General features: G+C 49.2%; 1 protein-coding gene across 1 annotated transcript in view; it reads right to left on the minus strand.

Moving 5' to 3' along the window:
• The window catches only part of dnah2 (dynein, axonemal, heavy chain 2), a 154,588-nt gene that overhangs the window by 36,032 nt on the left and 97,183 nt on the right, over positions 1-21,373 (minus strand). Inside the window, exons 53-61 of the mRNA XM_052044703.1 lie at positions 20,481-20,620; positions 17,992-18,132; positions 16,546-16,677; positions 11,237-11,447; positions 8,530-8,646; positions 7,140-7,281; positions 6,115-6,284; positions 3,654-3,770; positions 779-943 (exon numbers count right to left, since the gene is read on the minus strand). Coding sequence (XP_051900663.1) covers positions 779-943; positions 3,654-3,770; positions 6,115-6,284; positions 7,140-7,281; positions 8,530-8,646; positions 11,237-11,447; positions 16,546-16,677; positions 17,992-18,132; positions 20,481-20,620 — 1,335 coding nt within the window. The remainder of the gene's footprint in view (positions 1-778; positions 944-3,653; positions 3,771-6,114; positions 6,285-7,139; positions 7,282-8,529; positions 8,647-11,236; positions 11,448-16,545; positions 16,678-17,991; positions 18,133-20,480; positions 20,621-21,373) is intronic.

The raw sequence follows: 21,373 nt of genomic DNA on the forward strand, positions 1-21,373 counted from the left end.
TCACCAAACCCCACCCTCACCGAACCACCAACCAACCCCACCCCCACTGAATGACTTCCCCACCCCCACTGAACCAAACCCCACCGAACCACCAACCAACCCCACCCCCACTGAACCAAACCCCACCCCCACTGAACCACCAACCAGCCCCACCCCCACTAAACCAAACCCCGCACCCACCCTCACCGAACCACCAAACCCTGCCACCACTAAACCAAACCCCGCCCCATCAAACTCCCACCAGCCCCACCCCCACTAAACCAAACCCCAGCCCCACCCCACCCACCCCATTGAACCACCCCCAGCTCCCCATTAAACCATCCCCATCCTCATCAAACCATGCCCCACACCACCTCTAAACCCCGCCACCAACCCCCCTCCCCACCCACTCACTTGAACTGTGGGGTGACGTTGAGCTGGGGTCCATCACTGTGCCTGTGGTGTATTACAAAGTGGGAGGAGGGAATGGGGAGTGTGGGAGTGGTCCTGTGGCACACTCAGGTCACTGGGTGCCAAGAAGCAGGAGCAGGCCACCCGGCCCCTGTACCTTCTCCCTGTTGGTCTCTGGCTGATCGTTGACTCCGTGTCACTGTCCTGCAGTAATCCCATATCTGCTGATTCCCTCAGCATCTGTCCTGAACGTACTCAGTGACCGAGTCTCCACAGCCCTCTCCGTGAGAGAACTTCAGATTCATCATTTTCTGGATGAAACAAACCTCTCCTCTCCCATGTTGAGACTGTGAGCCCTTGTTTGTGACCTCGAGTCCACAGTCCTCACCTTCACAGTCTCCTCCCAGCGCACTTTCTCTGCCGCCAGACCAGACAGCAGCTTGTCGGCCCGGTCCAGTTTGATTTCCATTTCCTCCGACCTTTTGCGCAATTCCTCCTTTTGAGCCAGTTTCTCATCATACTGTTTCTTTAACATTTCCAGCTTCTCAGCAACCTGAAGAAGGAGGAGAAATATTCACTGGTAATAATCACCCAGCTCACACCCCCTTCGGTGCTGCCACGTTCTCAGACTCTTAACTCTGCCTCTCTCGGTTATTCCATTATTGGCACTTTTAACATTTCTGTCTGCACTACTTCAGACTGCACTGCAACCTTTGCACCTTCGGCCCACAATGTTGTGCCGACATTTTATCCTGCTCTAAGATCTAGCTAACCCTTCCCTCCCATATAGCCCCCCATTTCTCTATCATTCACGTGTCTATCTAAGAGTATCTTAAATGTCCCTGATGTATCTGCCCCCACAACCTCTGCCGGCAGTGCGTTCCACACACCCACCACTTTGCACTCGTTGCTGTATTTATTATTAGCACACTTACCATTCACACTGTGAGCTTCATGTGAGGAAGGAATTTCATGGCACCCTGGTGTATGTGACAATAATCTAATCTAATCAGTGACACTTAATATCGAACCAGAAACGGGCCTGGTCGCTGCTTGCACTCTACGTGACCACCCTCCCACGGAAGCAGCCGTGCTCGGCTTTCAGCTCCCACATTCATGCAAGAAGATCGACAAATGTGCTCCATCTGGAACAGGCACTCTGGTTCCTCCACAAGGCCATGTCAGCAGCACCTACCAGACTTGTAACCTCTAGCAACTAGAAGCACAAGGACAGAACACACGGGGAATATATCCTGGTTCATCACTGGGTCCATATCCTGGAACTCCCTCCCCAATAGCACCGTGGGAGCACCTTCCCCAGAAGGATCGCAGGCACCGCCCCCCCACCTTCTCATGGGTAGAGCAGTAAATGCCGGACTTGCCAGTGATGTCCACAGTCCCTGAAAATAATTTTAAAAACAATGCAACTCAGAAGCAGCAACTCTGTTCTCGCAGTCACAGGATATCGAACCATTCCCTCACACACCACGTCCTCTGCGCTGCCGAAGTAGCTTTCCAGCTCCCCTTTGAGTTTGGCAACACCATTTCCACTGTTCACTTTCTGTCTGCTGCAAAAGCCAGGACCTCCCGGTGACCACCCACTTCAATACCAACACATCTATCCACGGCCTCCTCTACTGCCACATTGAGGCTAGACACACACCTCAAATTTCACCTTGCTAGTCTCCAACCTGACGGCCTCAACATCGATTTCTCTAACTTTCAATAACCCCCCCTTTTGCTTTCCCTCATTCCTGTGGCCCCCTCATCCCTCCTCTTTTCCCTGCCCATGACCTGCCCATCTATTTCCCACCTCCTTCCCTTTATTCCATGGTTCACTGCCCTCTCCTATTGGATTCCTTCTTCTTCAGCCCTCTGCCTCTTCTACCTATCACCTCTCAGCTTCTTACATCACTCCCTTTCATCCCCCCTCCCCCACCCACCTACCTTCCCCCCTCACCTGGACTCACCTGTCCCCTGCCTGCCTGCGCTCCTCCCCCTCCCCCTACCACCTTATTCCGGCTTCTGCCCTCTTCCTTTCCAGTCCTGATGAAGGGTCTCAACCCAAAACATCGACCGTTTATTTCCCTCCATAGATGCTGCCTGACCCGTTGAGTTCCCCCAGCATTTTGTGTGTGTTGCTCACATTCCATTTCTACATCTTTGTACAAGTTGGTTTAGCACTGGGTTTTGGGGTGAAGTGCCACAGAGGAGCGACCGACCTGAGGGACTGGAGGAGGGGTGACCCCCGTGGAAAGTGAGCCAAGGACCAGGCAGAACCACACAGTTCACTGGCATCATCCTCTGCTTATCAATTGTCTCCTTTAAACTAAAAGGGCTTTTCAACAATGAGCATGGATCATTAGCCCAACGAGTCAAACTCACCTCATCCATCAGGTCACTCAGTGCCTTCACCGCGAGCTCAGTCCACTGCTGTATCAATCATCGGATGAAAATGTTTCACTGACCTCCCTCCCGAGTGGGAACTTACTAAATTGTACTCTGCCAGAGTGAGACTAGAGTAAGGATTTGCCTGCTACAACTTTGTAAATGTGCATAGTTCACCTTGAAGCCCCTTCATTCCCACAGCCTATAAAGCAGAAGAGATTTGGTGATAGGCATGGAAGAAAGAAGCTTTCGACGGTTTGGGCTGCCTGTCACTGATGGAGTTAATAAAGCAACTGCAGTAGATTATAAAAAAAGCAGCATGCACATCTTTTAACTTATCCTGTCCTTGTAATTAGACACAACAAGCTGTTGTGATCAGGGGAGCACAAAGCCTGAAAAAGCAGTGCAAGCAGATTCAATAGGAATTTACAAAAGGAAATCGGATAAAGATTGGATAGGGAACATTTGCAGGGTTGTGGGAGGGAGAGCAGGGAGAAGTGGGACTGGTTGAAGAGCTGTTTCAAAGAACCAGCACAGACACTGTGGGCTGAATGGCCACCGCATGTGTATGATCCATAAATGAAAGCAGTTCAAAGGTGACACAGCCCCATCATTCAATATTGAGTGACAGTTGTGTGGATGAAAGGTGAGGCCAGGAACAGACCCTCAATGTGACCGGCCAGAACTGGCCAATACCTGCAACTCTGGCAGAGCAGAAGATAGAAGAAAGTGACTTGCTGAACAATGATTAAGAAGGTGGCTACGTTCAAGGGAATAAACCAAAGGGTGAAGGGCACAGACCGAGTTTCCACCTGGTTCTCGTCGGCTGTAACAGATAACGCACCAGCAGCAGATTACAGTAAAGCCACACACACCTCCTTTAACTTAGCCTGTGCCTCAGCAAGAGACGCCTGTTTCTCCGCCAGTTGTGCCAAGGCTGCGTTCAGCCGGAGCCGTTTGGGTTCAACCACACGGTACAGTCTGCCGTACAGCTGCAGGGAAAGAGACAGAGACCACGTCACACAAAGGCCTCTCCACACAACCAGGCAGTGCCTGTGGAAACAGAATGAACCAACATCAAAGAGGTTTGTTTGCCACATGAGTATCGCCGGAGAATTGGCCATTTGGATTCAGAACTGCTTTGCCCGTAGAAGAGAGGGTAGTGGTTGATGGGACTTATTCTGGCTGGAGGTCTGTGAGTAGTGGTGCTCCTCAGGGATTCGTACTGGGACCTCTGCTGGATGTGATGTATAGAAATGACCTGGATGAAAACGTAGGTGTGTGGGTTAGTTAGTTCGTAGATGTTATGAAGATTGATGGTGTTGTGGATAGTGTAGAAGACCGGCAAAGGATACAGCGGGATATAAATCAGTTGCAGATATGGGCAGAGAAATGGCAGATGGAGTTTAACCCGGCCAAATGTGAAGTGTTGCACCTTGGAGATCAAATGTAAAGGGACAGTACATTGTTAATGGCAGGACCCTTAACAGTGTTGATGAGCAGAGGGATCTTGGGGTCCAAGTCCATAGCTCCCTGAAAGTGGCTGCACAGGTTGATAGGGCGGTAAAGAAGGCATAGGGCATGCTTGCCTTCATTAGTCGAGGCACTGAGTTCAAGAGTCAGGAAGTTAAGCTGCAACTTTATAAAACTTCAGTTAGGCCGCATCTGGAGTATTGCATTCAGTTCTGGTCGCCCCATTATAGGAAGGACGTCGAGGCTTTGGAGAGGGTGCAGAAGAGGTTTACCAGGACGCTGCCTGGATTAGAAGGCATGTGCTATGAGGAGAGGTTGGACAAACTTGGGTTGTTTTCTCTGGAGCGGCAGAGGCTGAGGGGAGACCTGATAGAGGTTTACAAGATTATGAGAGGCACAGATAGAGCACACAGCCGGTATTTTTTTCCCAGGGTCAAAATGTCTAATACCAGAGGCCGTGTATTTAAGGTGAGAGGGGGTAAGTTCAAAGGAGATGTGCGGGGCAAGGTGGTGGTGGAGGCAAATACGATAGGGGCATTTCGAGAGGCTCTTAGACAGGCACATGGATGTGCAGGAAGTGGTAGGATATGGACATTGTGTAGGCAGAAGGGATTAGTTTAGTTGGGCATTTGATTACTAATTTAATTAGGTCGGCACAACATTGTGGGCCGAAGGGCCTGCTCCTGTGCTGTACTGTGCTATGTTCACTCTGCCTCAGAGTGCGGAAGCGTCATTGGTAGAACTTTAGCCTCTCATTCATAGAGCCCTATAGCCCCACTGGTAAAGTCCCTGGCTACCATTCCCAGGAGCCAGTCATACAGAATAGAAAGAGGCTCTTCGGCCCACCATATCTGTGCCGACCATCATGCCCATCTACACAGCCCCAAGCCTGCATTCATTCCATATCCCTCTGTGCCCTGATCATTCAGGTACCTATGAGGATGTTCCTGTTCCTGCCTCCACCACCTCCTCTGGCAGCTCATTCCAGATACCAACTACACTTTGTGTGAAAAATGAATCCCTCAAATCTCCTTTAAACCTCCTCCCTCTCACCTTCTGCACTTGAGTTTTAGACACCCCTACCACAGGAAACAGGCACTGGTTATCTACTGTCTACCCCAGCTATGCCCCTCATAAATTCACATACGTCTATCATGTCACCTGTCAGCCTCCTGCACTCGAGGGAAATCAGCCCCAGCCCACCCAGCCTCTCCTGATAACTCAAGCCCTCCGATCCCGGCAACATCCTCGTGAATCTTTTCTACACCCTCGAGCTTAATCCTATAGCTGGGTGACCAGAACTGTACACAATACTCCAAGTGCAGCCAAACCAACATCAGGTACAACTGTAATATGAAGTCTTATTCTCAAAGGCAAGCATGCCATACACTGTCCTCACCACCCTGTCTAACTGCATTCCGATTTTTAGGAAACTGTGTGTTTGTATCCCATGCCCCCCTATTCCACAACACGGCCCTGCATTCACTCTGTATTGTCCTGCCCTGGTTTAACTGCCATTGCCTTGCCCACTTCCCAAGATCCTGCTGTAACCTCAGACAACTTTCTTCACTGCCCGCTATAGCACTAATGCTGGTGTCATCTGCAAACTAATCAATCATTTTAGTAGCAACATTCAGTACCTGCAAAGCAGTAAGATGCAATCATTGGACTGAAACAAGATAATTTACCCTTCTGATATAAAGTAATGTTGTTAAAAGGTGAGAAAGAGCAGCCGGGAGATAAAATCAGAAACCAAGCTTCCCCGAAGGCCAGAATGAAAGATCAGGGGAAACGGAGTGAACTCGGAGTAACTAGAGAGGAGAGAGGGAGAGTGAAGGGAGCTGTGTGAAAATGACACGATACCTCCATGGCAAGAACCCACATGCAGAGGGACTTGGCTGCCACAGAAACGCGGCCGACGATTTCTGGCTGGAAGTCCGGTTGTGCACAGTATGTTCCGATCTTCTTCAGCACCTTGTCAGAAATATTGTCTTTATCAAAGTTAATCAGCTGTTTTATGAAGTTTGGCTCACCTGCAAGACAGAAGTTCTCTGACCAAAGCTCGAGTGTTTCCAGTCGCCTCCAATACTTAAACATTGTCAGACCCCGTCATGGTCCAATGTTTATATGTCACATCAAAACCCGGCGACCACCGGTCCCCACTCTGAACCCCAGTGACCACCAGTCCCCATGACGACACCCAGTGACCAGTCCCTGTGATGACACCCAGCGACCGGTTCCTGCCCTGACCCCCAGTGACCACCAGTCCCCGTGACGACACCGGGTGGCCGGTCCCCATGCCAATACCCGGCGATGGTCCCCATTCTGACCCCCAGTGACCACCGGTCCCCGTGCCGACACCCGGTGACCAGCACTCCCCACTCTAACCTCCAGTGACCACTGGTTCCCGCGCCAACACCCGGTTCCCGTGCCGACACCCAGCGACCGCCGGTCCCCACACTGAACCGCAGTGATCACCGGTCCCCGCTCTGACCCCCAATGACCACCAGTCCCTGTGACAACACCCACCGACCCCTGCACTGACCCTCAGCGATCATCAGTCCCCGTGACGACACCGGGTGACCGGTCCCCATGCCGACACCCGGCAACCGGTCCCTGCTCTAATCCCACGTGACCACCGGTCCCCGCGCCGACACCTGGTCCCCATGCTGACCCCCCCTGACCGCTGGTCCCTGCGCTGACACCCGGCAACCACCAGGCCATTTGTGCGTGATCAGGAATCCCAGGACTTTCCTGATTGACGGCTGACACTCCTATCTGTCTTCTTTCACCGACTGGTGTCGCAAACCACCAGGCACGAGCTCAACAATGAGATCCTGTTAGCATCCTGCCACCTCCCCCCGTCACCAGCAGCATGGGCCTCATACCCAACTCCTTCTTTGCCTCAGCCCAGGTCGGGTCCGAGCCCCGCAGGATCATGACTGCCTGCATCACCGTCTCGACCAGGACAGGAGGGCGGCCGTATGACTTGATCTCAGTCATGTCCTTCTTATTCAAGGACTCCAGAGCCTGGAAGACAAAAAGTAAGGTAAACCCTATCCCACGACTGGGGACGATAGCAACTCAACCCTGGTACCAATCATAAGATCTGAAAGATCAACGGTGGGGAAACGATGTGAGCATGCCGTCCAATTATGGGCAGCCCACCGTCGGAACGATGTCAAACCTTTGATTAGGATTCAGGAGATATCTACCCAAGTGGCCCCAGGGGTGAGGAGATTGGGTTGCTCCACTTAGAGCTGAGTAGAGCACAGCTGGAGGTGGGGTGGAAGAGTTAATCGAGGTGTGCAAAACCAAGCGAGGTCTGCAAGGAGAAACCGGTCAATGACCCCCAAACACGATCGCAGGGGATCAGCAAATGAAGCACAGGGGAGAGTGCTTTTGCAGCACGAGTTGTGAGCTGGAACCTGGTGTGTAAAGGATGTGGGGGCAGATTTAACAACATCTTCCAAAGGGAAACTGCATCGTTACTGGAAAGTTACTGACAAATCACCAGGGCTGTGGGGACAGAGTAGGGAGGTCGGACTGTTGGGAAAGCCCTTCCAAGCAGTCAGCACATGCTCTATGCACCCTGCTAGATGGGACCTATTGCATTAGCTCAAAGAGTTATTGAAATTTAAACTGTGTATTTTGCTAAAGGCCCCTGTTACTGGCACGGTAGTGTGGTGGTTAGCATAACGCTTTACAGCGCCAGCGACCCGGGTTCAATTCCAGCCGCTGTCTGTAAGGAGTTTGTACGTTCTCCCGTGTCTGCGTGGGTTTCCTCCGGGTGCTCCGGTTTCCTCCCACATTCCAAAGACGTACGGGTTAGGAAGTTGTGGGTATGCTATGTTGGCGCCGGAAGCGTGGTGACACTTGCGGGCTGCCCCAAGAACACTCTACACAAAAGATGCATTTCACTGTGTGTTTCGATGTACATGTGACTAATAAAGATATCTGATCAATTTTCTTGACTAAAATACTGGAGGTTGCATCTTCCTGGTCGACCTGCTACTGGTTTTGTGCACTGTTCTACATCCATTGGGCATTTCTGCACTAAATGCAGACGGGTCCTGATCAACAATCTTAATTATCAAGCGGCAATGCGCAGGAGGCAAGGCCTCATGGCGTCCCCCTCGCCCAGAACCCAGCACCTTTGACAACACAGCACTTGTGCAGCAACGATGGAACTCACAACCTTTCACCCGAGAGTTGGGCACGGCACTAATGACCCAAGGATGTGAGTGAGTCACGGAGCACGCATCTCCAGTTCCATACCCTCATGGCATCCTGCAGTGCTGGCATCGCCTCGTCCAGTTCCTTCTGGGCACCTTCTGCCATTATCTTACACTTAATTTCTTCTGCAGCTATCTTCTCACTGTGGGAGCTCACGGTCTGCATGGACAGAAACACTGGTTTAGTGAGGCCACAAACACAACAGTCAGGTCACAGTGAAGGAAGAGCTGCCCCTTGTAGCTTGGCTTCTACGGCAGCTGACCTAGCCAAGACAAGCAGATCCACGATGTTACCAATGGGTGCAAAATTCCAAATGCCTCTGGTAGAGTCCCAACCAGCAGCCTGGGGCACAACTCACAGCAATAAACTGGAATTGGTTTATTATTGTCACATGTACCGAGGTACGGTGAAAAACTTGGTTCTGCATGCCATCCATACAGATCATTTCACTACATCAGTGCATTCAGGTAGTACAGGGGAAATCAATAACAGAATGCAGAGCAGCTACAGAGAAAGTGCAGGCAGACAATAAGGTGCAGGGTCGGAACGAGATTGTGAGGTCAAGAGTGCGCCTGATTGTACTTGGGGACCGTTACAGCAGGATAAACGGTGGTCATTCAGCCCCTACGGTCAGTCCTGCTTTCCAACAGATTGTGGCTGATCGGTACCTCATCCCCATTTACCTACCTTCACTCCATATCCCTCCACCTCAAATCTCCCAATCTCAGTACTGAAATGTCCAAACGTCGCAGACCTGCGTGTGGAATCATTTCCAAACCACCACCCTCCTTTGTGTCCATTGCATCATTCCTGTGCCCCCTTGCTCTGGAACTCTCTCCACACTGTCAAACCTATCCATTATCTGATCAGATCACCCCTCAACTTTCTAAACTAAGGAATTGAATCACATTTAAGCAACGTCATTACTTAACCCCTTCAGCGCCAAAATCACTCTGGTGAATCTGTGGCATTCTCCTTCCAAGGCTAGTCTCACTTTCCAAGTGTGGAGCCCAAGGCCCATTAACTCCAGATGAGCTCTGACCAAAGCTCTGGACACCCAAGGGATCACTTCCTTCTCTTGTGTTACTGACCCCTGTAGAAAGGCTAACATTCCATTACCTTTACACTCACATATTGAGCTATGAACCTGGGCATCGAGACCCATTTGCTCCCCGACAGTTTTGTGCCTTTCATCTTTAAGAATATATTCTAATTTACCTTCCTCAGAACCTCACTCTTCCCCACACGTTAGCAAAGATGTCAAAACTGGGAAGGGCACACGACAACTACCATGATGGGGGGCTTAAATTCTGGAGAGAGTGGAGCAGTCAGAGTTGTTCTCCACAGAGCAGAGGGTAAAGGAAGATTTAATGGTTATTCATAGAAGGAAGGCTTGAATAGAATAAATAAGGAGAAATTGTTTCCTGTAGCAGGAGGGTCAGAGACCAGAGAATTCAGGTTTAAGACAATTGGCAAAAGAACAAGAGGGGAGATATGAAACATTTTACACAGAGGATACCTATGATTTGGAATGCACTGCAGAGGAATTCATGGGAACTTTCAAACACCAACTGACCACAAACCTGAACAGAATCAATTTGCAGGTGTATGGGGAAAGGCTGAGGGCTTGGGACTGACTGGGAGGGTTCTTTCAGAGCCAGAACAAACACTGTGGTTGAATAGCCTTCCTCTGTGCTGTAAGTTTCTGTGACTTTGACCACTCCCTGAGCCTGTCAATGTCCCTTGGTAACTTCCTGTTCACAGAGCATCACCAGACTATAGGAAGCACGTGGAGGCACTGGGGAGTGCAGAAGATCGGAGGACTTTAGTACTGGGGAGAGGTTGGATAGGATGGGCTCAGTTTATAAAATCATAGGAGTATATAAAGTTATGAGAGGCATAGACAGGGTAGATAGTCAAGAGTCCTTTCCCCATGGTAGGGTTATCACAGACAAGAAGACACAGGTTTAAGGTAAGAGGAAGGAATTTTAAAGGGGATCTGAGGGGAAAGTTTTTAAACAGAGTGGTTTATATCTTGAACTCACTGCCAGAGGAGTTGGTGGAATCAGATACTATCACTATATATTTAATCGATATTTAGGCAGGCACTCGAATGGGCAGGGCGTAGAAAGATACAGACCAAATGCGGGCAAATGAGATTAGTGTAGCTGGGGAAAAAAGGTTGGCATCGACGTGCTGAGCTGAAGGATGTGTCTCTGCTGTACAACTCAATGACTCTACAGTAACCTGCCGTGAGCTGAACTGCCAAAGCAGGAGACAGGGTACTAAAATCAATCCACAAACTGAAACCAAACAGGGGTGGGAGGAGGTCCCAGCATCAAAGCATTCAGCAGAAGCACCAACAGCTCTCTCTGATGGAGCACTCTGCATACCAGGTAGATACCTCATAGACTGGACGATGAAATGGACACTGAGCTTGAGTGACAGGGAGATGTTCAGGTGGAGGTAAACACGGGGGGGGGGGGGGGGGACAGATAAAAGTAAATCAGTAATAGTTTCTTGAAAACAAAGTTCAAAAGGGCAAGACTGAGGGAGTTCCAGAGGGTATGAGGCTGAATTTGAAGGAGGTTTAAAAGGAAGTGGAACAGAGCAATGCCAGAGGAACACAAGTGAGTTCAGAAAGCTGAAGGTGGATAAGGATGCTGGAATTGTCCCACGCCCAGCATGGCTTTGGATGATGCTGCTGCGCCTTTGCTGTACGGTAGAGAAGACGAGTCCGGTGCCCTACCTTCTGCTGCTCATCAGCTTCACGCTTCTGCTGCACGATGATCACCAGGTACTCCTCACACTGCTTCTGGAATTCGGCCACCTTCACCTTCGCCTCCTCCAGCTCGACAGACATCACCTCTACCTTATCCCGAGTGTCATCGATCTTGGACAGCCCGTTCCGCAGCTTGTTCGCCTGGCTGCTGAGCTCGATGCGTTTCTCCTCCAGCAGCCTTTAGAACAAGAGGACAGACAACTCCCACTGTCAGCATCGGGTGACCAAATACAAGGAGCTCAGGCAACAGCCCACCCGGCCTCATGTGGTGGGATTTACTGCTCCTGAATGAACCCAGCCCTACCTGCAGGTGATGGCATGTGGGCATTGGGTGGGAGCAGCAAAGAGCCCAGTCGGTCAGCTTGACGAGTCAGGCAGCGGTGGTGTGGACAGCAACAGAGTCAGTGGAAGGCAGAGGACAATGGAGGACTTACCCTCCGGCACAGGAAGAAGTGGAGAGGATGCAGAAGAGATTTACCATAGCACCAAGGCTTGTAGCATTGAGGAAAGAATGTCTAGGTTGGGCTGTTTCAGACCAGAGGAGGCTGGGAGCAGATTTACTTGCGATATATAAAGCTACAAGAGGATGAACGGTCTGGAACTATTTTCCATGGGACCATAAGATATAGGAGCAGAAATAGGCCATTCGGCCCATCATGTCTGATCTGCTATTCAGTCATAGCTGACTTTTTTCAGCCCCATTCTCCCATCTTCTCCCCTTAACCAATCGAGAACCTATCGATCTCTGCCTTAAATGCACCCAATGACTTGGCCTCTGGATTCCACAGATTCACCGCTCTCAGGCTGAACTAGACTCTCCTACTGATGGAAACGTCCTGTCTACGTCCACTCTATCCAGGCCTCTCAGTATCCGGTGGGAAAAGAGAGAGGCAGAGATGCTTCCTTTTGCAGAGAGGTTGACAATTAGGTTTTAGGCAACAGAAAGAGGATGAGGGGTAATTGATGAAATAAATTCTGAACCAGAGGGTGACAGAGGTGCTACAACTCACTGTCCCAGACGATAGAGGCAGAAACACTCAGCACAAGATGGACCGTGACCGAGGGTGGGGTAGAGTCGAAACACCTTCACAACCGTCTGGACGCAACGGGCACGAGAAGCCCCTATCACTTGGCTTTTCTCCACCTGAGCATTTCCTGCCCTTTCTGGTTTATTTCAGTTTTCACTCTGAATTCTCTTTCCATCTGATGTTTATGTTGCAGAGACAGGAAAAGTGAGCAGCCGCCTGCGCCAAGGTCCCGGCAGCGCAGTCTCCTGCGCCGTCCCGGCAGCGCGGCCGCCTGCGCCAAGGCCCCGGCAGTGCAGCCTCCTGCGCCGTCCCGGCAGCGTGGCCGCCTGCGCCAAGGCCCCAGCAGTGCGGCCTCCTGCGCCAAGGTCCCGACAGCGCGGCCTTGCTTGAACTGTGTATGTTTGGGATCAGCTGTTTGTTGCCCCTGCCACCTAAACCCTGAGATGTGAAACTGAGAGAGTGCACTCCAAAACACCTCCCGTAGGGGGAAGGTTGGGCTGCTCTGCCCTTGTAGTGAGAGCTGTGCTATTAGAACAGATTGGTTACTCCCCACCAGTAGGGAGCCATGCCACTGTAAACTATAATCATGTCTCTCCAGCAAAGTAACTTACCGAGTGAAGAGCAAATATGAATTTTATTTTTAAGACCAACACAGCATTCTGCCTAACTTGCACCGTTAAAAACTCTCTTTCTCCTTTAAGGATTAATCAGATTTGGCAGTTGCTCAATGCAGATTGGAAGCAGCTTAATTTTGTAGCATTAACATGCTAGGACTATTATCAGTAAATGTCCAAACAGCAGGGAGTCAGCAATTCATGCTGCAAAATCACTTTGCATTTCTACTCTCAGCCGAGACAGTGTGATCCAAATGCCCAGGTTCGAAAGGACCAGGCCACTCCAATTGTGGGAGATTTAATGTTCAATCTTCAAATGAGTCATCATTATTCTTTAATGTTCAGTGCAAGATTTTCCTCACAATGGCAGCTCACTTCAGGAGTCTAACTACTCTTTGTGCAAAGTGGGTTTTTTTGTTCCCAGAGCTTTGTTCCGAGTGAATTACTGAACGATATCTCCTGTGCTCCTGTGTTTTGTCAATGGCTCTTTTTTTTATCTGGTGGGGAGGGGGTGGGGGAGGTGATTGAATTCAAAGTGAGGCAGATCTTTTCTACGTCTCTATTCCCAGGTCAGCTATACTAAAGAATGAAACTCCCTCCAGTACACTGCACTAACTTAATTGGGTACAAAGTGGCGTCACTATGGTGTTGGACCAGCAATGCAGAGGTTATGAGGTCACATCACAGTACAGGTTGGAAATGCACTAGTCTTCCTTCATTCTCACTGGGTTGTTGTCCTGGAACCTTCTACCATTGGAGAAACTTCACATTTTTCAGAAAGGACTTATCTGCAGTGTTGAAGGGCAGTGGCTGATTAAGATTGTAAAGGTGTTCCGCCAGAGGCAGGTGTACTGGCTCTACACGAAGTGGCAAAGGAATTCCTACCCCACAGGGCTAAGTAAAGTCACATGGAACCATGGAAAACATCATCAAAGGCTGCCTCGGAGGGCACACGGTCAACATTTGTGCTGCCGCATCAAGCACCGAGCCCGACTCCAACCTGTGAAGTGCTCCCACTGCCATCTGATGAGAGGAACAGTAACCCCTTTAGAGTAGGGTCCTGTTTTGCTACAAAATGATTCAAAGTCAATGTCGAGTTTATTGTCATCTGCACAAGTCCGTGTGTGCACAGGTGCAATGAAAGACTTACTTGCAGTAGCATCACAGGCACAGAGCACCAGAGAAACAGCATTCACAGGAAAAACATAAATTAAATACAATTTTTACAAGAAAGAACACAATTAGAACAAAAAAGAGTACAAAGTCCATTTTTTGTGCCGAGTGATCAAAGTGTCATGGTGTTGCGATACACCAGTGATTAGGGATGTGCCGGTTGGTTCAAGAACCAAATGGTTGAAGGGAAGTAGCTGTTCTTGAACCTGGTGGTGTGGGACTTTAGGCTGCCTGGACAAGTCAGGGAGTGGATAGAGACTGTCTAAACAAATTTCCTATGGAGCAGACATGACCAATGCTGCTGTGTAATCGCCTACAATGGAATAAATCTCATTTGCTTGGCCTTTCAATCCCTGCCATTGGAACATTGGAAATTTACAGTGCGTACAATGAGGGATGTGAATATCTAGTCAACTTTTCTATTTCAGGTCAACCACTGCCAAGATTACGTACTCTCTGTAATGGTCAAAATCATTAAACTATGCAGTGGGGATCTGCTGCAGAGTGGGAAACTTTGGACCAGGTTCAGCTGCAGACAGGACCATGGCCGAGCTTGCAGCCAAGGACCCAGTCACTCCAAGTATCACAGCCTGGTGACGGCTGACGGCTATTCACTGTGTCTGGGCACTGGAGAGCCCGATCTTGTCTCCAGACACAGACGTTGTTAGCATGTCAATGTGCACTCATGGGCACCACACACCAGTGTGCATGTATTCTTAAAAACACACTTCTGCAACCACACTCAATGGATCATCTTTCATAATTTCCACCACGTTTAATGAGGTGTCACCACCAGACACATCCTTCCTTCTACCCTTTCAGCATCCGAAGGGATTCCCTCCACAACTCTGTCGTTTGCTCCTCCTCTCCTCAACACCCACTCCCTTCTCACTCAATGGGAGGAGATTCAACCACTAGCCAGGGAACCAAACAGACCCTCCAGGGGAAGCAGGGATTCACTTGCACTTCTTACTACAGTGCTCACAACATGATCTTCTCTTCACTGGCACAAACAAGAAGCAGATCGGGCGACAGCTTCACGGGACATCTCCCATCATTCCATCGAGGCCAGTCACACCATCTAATCGCCCGTCACTTGATTTTCCATCCCACTCCTGCTCTCACCCCTTACCCTGTTCCAGTGATGCCCACCACAAGCTCAAGAGACAGCCCCTCACTCTCTGCCCAGGTACGCTGTCGCCCTTGGGACTTAACAAGGAACATACCATTTCAGACGACCACCGTTCCAGTCCGTGCCTGATACAAGACCGTATGTGTCCAACATTAACTCACTTTTTCTCTCTCCACAGATGCTGCCTGATCTGCTGAGCTTTTCCAGCATTTAGTTTTGTTTTAAATGCCCAGCAATTGCAGTGTTCTATATTTAACATTTCCAAAATATAGTTCACTCTCTCCTCTGCTCTCCCTCTGTTTACACATCCCCCAAATAGATTAGGTGCCTTTAACAAGCTCTCACCACCCACGCTCGACCAACACCGATCTGCGTCATCCACCTTTCCCTGGTCTCCACTCTATCACAGCCGTTCCCTTTGTTCTCACCACCCCCAGCCCTTCTCTGCAACTACAGTTTGCCTGTTCACTTACTCTTCCTGGTTGATGAAAGGTCATTGACCTGAAACGTTAACTGTTTCTGTCTCCATAGACCCTGCCTGACATGCTCAGTATTTCAAGCATGTCCAGTTTTTATTTCAGATTTCCATCATCTGCAGCTTTGTTTGATTTTCCATCAGGCAGCCGCATCGCACACCCTCGCAGTGAGCAGACACGCAGCCAGTCACAAATGCACAGAGCCACATACATGCAAACGCAACCTGATGCACACTCACCCATGTGCACACACATACACCCAGTCATGTGTACACACGTTCACGCGTATGAATCTATCTGATCAGATACAGACTTCTGTCATATAAACATGAGCGTGTGCTCACACCAATGGACGGCCAGTGAGCTGTACAATGAGCAGTCCTAGAGTTTCACTATAAACCTCTCACCCCAGGATGCCTTGTGGAGTCAACGAGATTTAAATCAAACCTTTCAGAACTTTCTAAAAGCAGTTAGTGTTTTCTGGAAGCTGTTCTTTCTGTGGGTAAGGGGTAAGGGGTAAGGCAGAAGGCAGAAATGGCCGGTTTTGGAGGTTCTACCTGAGTAAGCAATGGACAGAGTGACACTGCGACCAGAACGTAAAGGACACCACACCAGCAGAAGCGATAACCATTGGCATCCACCCTTGTGCATGGTCACACCTGCACAAACACCCAATTACATGCCAACCCTGCCCCAAACACACAGCTGTTCCTGTGTATGTGCACAAACACCGACACACATGTGCACATTGGGCTTGTTAGGGGTGAGAGGAGCAGGTTCTTTGATACACTTTGAAGGCGTTGATAACACAGCAGCGTTATTCAGTGAGTCCCCAGCAGCAGCAGACACTTACTTTTTATACCCGGACACAAGCTCCAGGTAGTTGGTTGGGGTGACGTAGTTGTGCCTCCGCAGTTCCAACAGCATCTTCTGGGAGTATGTGCTCACTGAGCGATGCATCGTGACAAAGATGTGTGCCAGGTTACTGCGTAGCTGGAAAAGCAGAGGGAAATATTGACCATGAGCATTAGGGCAATGACATATCCACTCTTGGCACACTACCGTCTGAAATCCCCTGGCTCAGTCAGTACCGTCTGAAATCCCCTGGCTCAGTCACACTACCGTCTGAAATCCCCTGGCTCAGTCAGTACCGTCTGGAATCCCCTGGCTCAGTCACACTACCGTCTGAAATCCCCTGGCTCAGGCACACTACCGTCTGAAATCCCCTGGCTCAGGCACACTACCGTCTGAAATCCCCTGGCTCAGTCACACTACCGTCTGAAATCCCCTGGCTCAGTCAGTACCGTCTGAAATCCCCTGGCTCAGTCAGTACCGTCTGAAATCCCCTGGCTCAGCCACACTACCATCTGAAATCCCACGATGTGGGCTCAGCCCCTTCCTCTCCGTTCCTCACCTCAAAGTCAGAATGTAACCCTTATTCATGTTCCAGATGTTATGAGTGGGGATAACTGACATGATCACTATTGCCCAACGCCAGCTCACAGAGGCATCAACGTTCTTGGACAGTGACCTCTATTTTAAAATGGCTTAGGATCACTTCCAGTTTACAATATAAACACGGGCTGCTCTGTGATGGCGTTTATCCTCTGCAACAGCTTCCTCCCATCCCTCTCCATCTGCAACCCCCATGTCCTCTTCCTCTCTCCCTCATGTTCCTACCCAGCTTCCTTTTAAACCCATTTCTGTTCTTCAGCTGTGGGAGCGAGTTATATTTCCTCCACTCCCAGTGTAGAGAAGTTTCTCCTGAATTCCTGACAGGATTTACCAATGATTGTTGGATATTGATGGGCCCTCGTCCTGTCACCATCACACATCCCCGTGCCAACCCTATGAGCACCTTCTGAAGGCCTCCATCAGATCACCCCTCAGTCACCTCTTTCCAGAGGAAAGAGCACCAGCCTGTTGACAGTTGCCTGGTCGATAGAACACACTGGTTATTCAGGAGAGTGCAAAGTGAAAGAAACAGCTACCACACACACACAATTTAAGTTGGCAGAAGTTTAGAGTGCAGTGTACCACTGAAGAAAATCCCGAACTCAATTGTGGGTCAATGCTGATTAACTCAAGCTAAACCAGAAGACTGAAGTCTACAACTAGCATCAGAATCTCTGGGCTAGGGGAAAGGAAGAAAAGCCTCTCAAAGGCCCCTCTCCTGATTGCATCCAGCCACTGCTGCTGTAAGAGTGCGTGGACGATGGACAATGTACTGACGGGCTCCAGTGCTGTCTTTGCCGTGGCTCGGTGGTCAGCTGCCCCTCAGGACAAGGGCCCCGAGAACGTCCTTACCTCCTCTGATCCTCCGACATCCACCTTCATCAGGTATCGCTCGGCCACTTCGAGCAATGCATCCTGCGGCCATTCCGAGAACCAATCAATGGTGGTACAGTTCACCAGCGCCGGGTACTGGCGAACCCGGTTCCTTTAAACAGTTCAAGGGAAAACAACATGTCCTTGAGTGATTCAAAACTCCGAGTTGCAATGAAAATCACAAGATATTATTGATGGAAGCCTAAGGTAACATTAGCATCCCTCTTCTCAAAGCATCTTAAATGGGATTCTCTGGACACAGCTGTAAAGCAGGTGATATTAATTCATTGATTTGCAAGGCATGGAAATTGGGAGAGGTCTATGAGGCAGGTAACGATCTTTAACACCATCACTCAGCATCAACAATCATCCACGATATGCTGGTCATAATCTCTTGGCCAGTCTCCTAGATGTGTCAGCTTTGGCAACTACAGCCAGAGAACTGGGAACACCGCACGAACCTTAAACACATCCAATGTATCGTTCACAGAATACAAATGTTTCAAGAAGTATTAGAGCTGACTGGTATGGAGCAGGAGGAACCCAAGGGAGGTAATCAATCATATAGAATGATGGTTAAGGGCTCCAGCTCAGTCCCGTGTCACATGGCCTGCAGCAGGAGGGGTTTCGAGATGCTTGTGGCAGTCCGGATGGCCACATCTGCAGGAAGTGCTACCAGGGCCAGGATCCAGGGCTTGAGCAGCAGCTGGAAGCACTACATTGCATTGGTGGGGCTGAGGGTTACATGGATAACATGGTTTTAAAGGTGATACCCCACTGCTTAAGGAAGTGCCATTAGAAGGGACTGGGTGAACTCTTGGCAGAGGAAGTGAGACAGGCAGACAATCCTTGGCGTGCCTCTGAGTGCATCTCAGAGTGAGAGCCCAAGGCTAGTGCGTTCCTGTAATGGTGAAGGGCAAGGTTGACAAATCAAGGGAGCCCTGATGGTCAAGCATATCACAGGTTGGATGGGGGGGAGAAAACAAATGTAATTTATGACAGGTTTAGAGAACTGATAACAGGTGAGATCTATAGGGGAATAGAATGTGTAGGGGAGGTACTTAATAAAGTCATTAGCAGGGTAAAGAGGGGCCACAAAATGGCACTGGCAGACATGATTAAGGAACATCCCAAAACATTTTATGAGTGTATTAAGGACAAGAGGTTGAACAAAGAAAGATTAGGGTCCATTAGGGCCCATTGGGGACCAGAGGACATAACTGAGGTCTGAAATGAACATTTCTCATCTGTATTCACCATGGAGTAGAAATTGTGGTCAGAATTCTAGAACTAATTTCCATCAAGAAAAAGCAGATATTAGATATATTAGTGCACTTAAAGGTTAAATTCCAAAATCCTGATTAGATATACCGCTATGAAAGGCAAGGATAGAGATTGCTGGAGCTCTAACAGACATGTTCAGATCTGTGGCCACAGTTGAGGTGCCAGATGACTGGAGGACAGCAAATGTGGTCCCTTTATTCAAGAGTGGCAGCAGGGATAAGCCAGCTAATTACAAGCTATCCAACATCAGTGTTAGAGATATTATTGCAAAATATTCTGTGGGACAGGATTAATCTACACTTGGAGAGGCAGGGATTAATCAGGGATAATCAGAATGGCCTTGCTAGACTGAATTTTTCAAGGATGTGACCAAGTGTGTCAATGAGGCAGTACAGTTTAAATAGTCTGCATGAATTCAGTAAGGTCCAAGAGTTGAGAGCCCAAGTCATCCAGGACTATTTGACAAGTTGGATCTCCGAGCAGGAATCCAGGGAGAGGATTGTTTTTGTGGCTGTAAGCCTGTGATCAGTGGTGTAAATTGGTAAATTTAATTGGCTTATTATTGTCACATATTGAGGTACAGTTTCAGCCATGTTATGTGTTACATTTTAGAACACAGAACAGTACAGTACAGTTTTTGAAGGTTTTGGATTATTTTTCTTTGGAGTGGAGAAGGCTGAGGGATGACCCGACTGAGGTACACAAAATTATGAGGGGCAAGTTAGGGTAGATAGTGAGAAACGTTTCCCCCAGTGGAGGTGTCAACGATCAGGGGTTCAGGAAGGTGTAGGTAGACTTAAAGGGGATTTGGCCTTTCACCCAGGAGGTGGTTGAACCCTGGAATTCACGGTACGAGGGGTGATGGAGACATTTAAGAATTATTTAATGGAGCACTTGAATTGCCATGGTATAGGTGGGTACTCAGTGGCTGGCACGGACACAGTGGCTGGAAGGCACTGTTTGTCTCCATGACATCAGATTAGGAATATGAAGGGGAGTAAGGCATGTGCAACTTCACAATGTGAGCTTATTGATTGCAGAGAAACAAATCAAGACACAAGCCTCTCCCTGGATTTGGATTTTTGATGGTCTTCAGTGCAGTAACAGGCAAGCACTACACAGGATTCCCCACAGACGGACCTTGAGAAAGCCACAATCCCCACCACCAACCCTCACCTGAAGGGGTCTCCAACAGGACTCATGCACAGCACCACGTGGAGGTTGCTTCGCACCCTCTCCATGAAGAAATTGAAGATTCCTTCATTTGTTTCGGGAACTGACTCATTTTTTGCTTCTTCAGACAGAGTATTTTTGATCTAGATGTGGAGAAAATTATGAATAACCACATCAACCATGCTATGCTTCAGTGCTTAGAGCTCACTGTGGTCCAAGACAAGTTCACCGCGGCCTTGTAGACCCTGTCTAGCAGAGAGTTGTGAATGTGCCACTTGTAGCAATCACTCGCGTGCCATCAGTAATCACAGTGAGAATGCCGAGGCATCTTACTGCTCTTCCATACTTTGGGAGATTCCCAAACAACTGAGTTAGAATTACCAGCTTGATCTGAGTTCAGTTTTCACAGAATAGGCCATAAATCCTAGAGAACCAAGAGTCTAATGAAAAGGAGGAATTAAACAATTACATTATTGTAAAAATGGGACCAGAGAAATTAATGGGAGCGGAAGTGGTAAATCCCCAGGGCCTGATAATCCACATCCCAGAGTGGACGTAGTCACCCTCCAGAATTCTATTGATCCACACCTGGTTCTGCCTCTTCCCGTTCCCCAAGATGTACAGGCTCCGAAAATCCAAACATATGGTCACCAACCAGTCCATGTTAGTCTAGTGTGTCTTTCCCTTCAGTGTCCCTGTTCAATAGATCACCCTTCAATCACACATCCTGCTCATCACCACACGTGTGAGCGTTCCCAATGTGTGTGATCTGCTGTGTTTCCTTCATTGTAACAATGACTATGCTTCAAAATTCCCTCCTTGGCTGTGAAGCATTTCAGGCTGCCCTGAGGTGGCGGCAGATGCTTCTTCCTCCTTTGCTGTTACCACCAAGTGTG

This window comes from Pristis pectinata, chromosome 37 (genome assembly GCF_009764475.1).
Source record: "Pristis pectinata isolate sPriPec2 chromosome 37, sPriPec2.1.pri, whole genome shotgun sequence".
NCBI lineage: Eukaryota > Metazoa > Chordata > Chondrichthyes > Rhinopristiformes > Pristidae > Pristis > Pristis pectinata.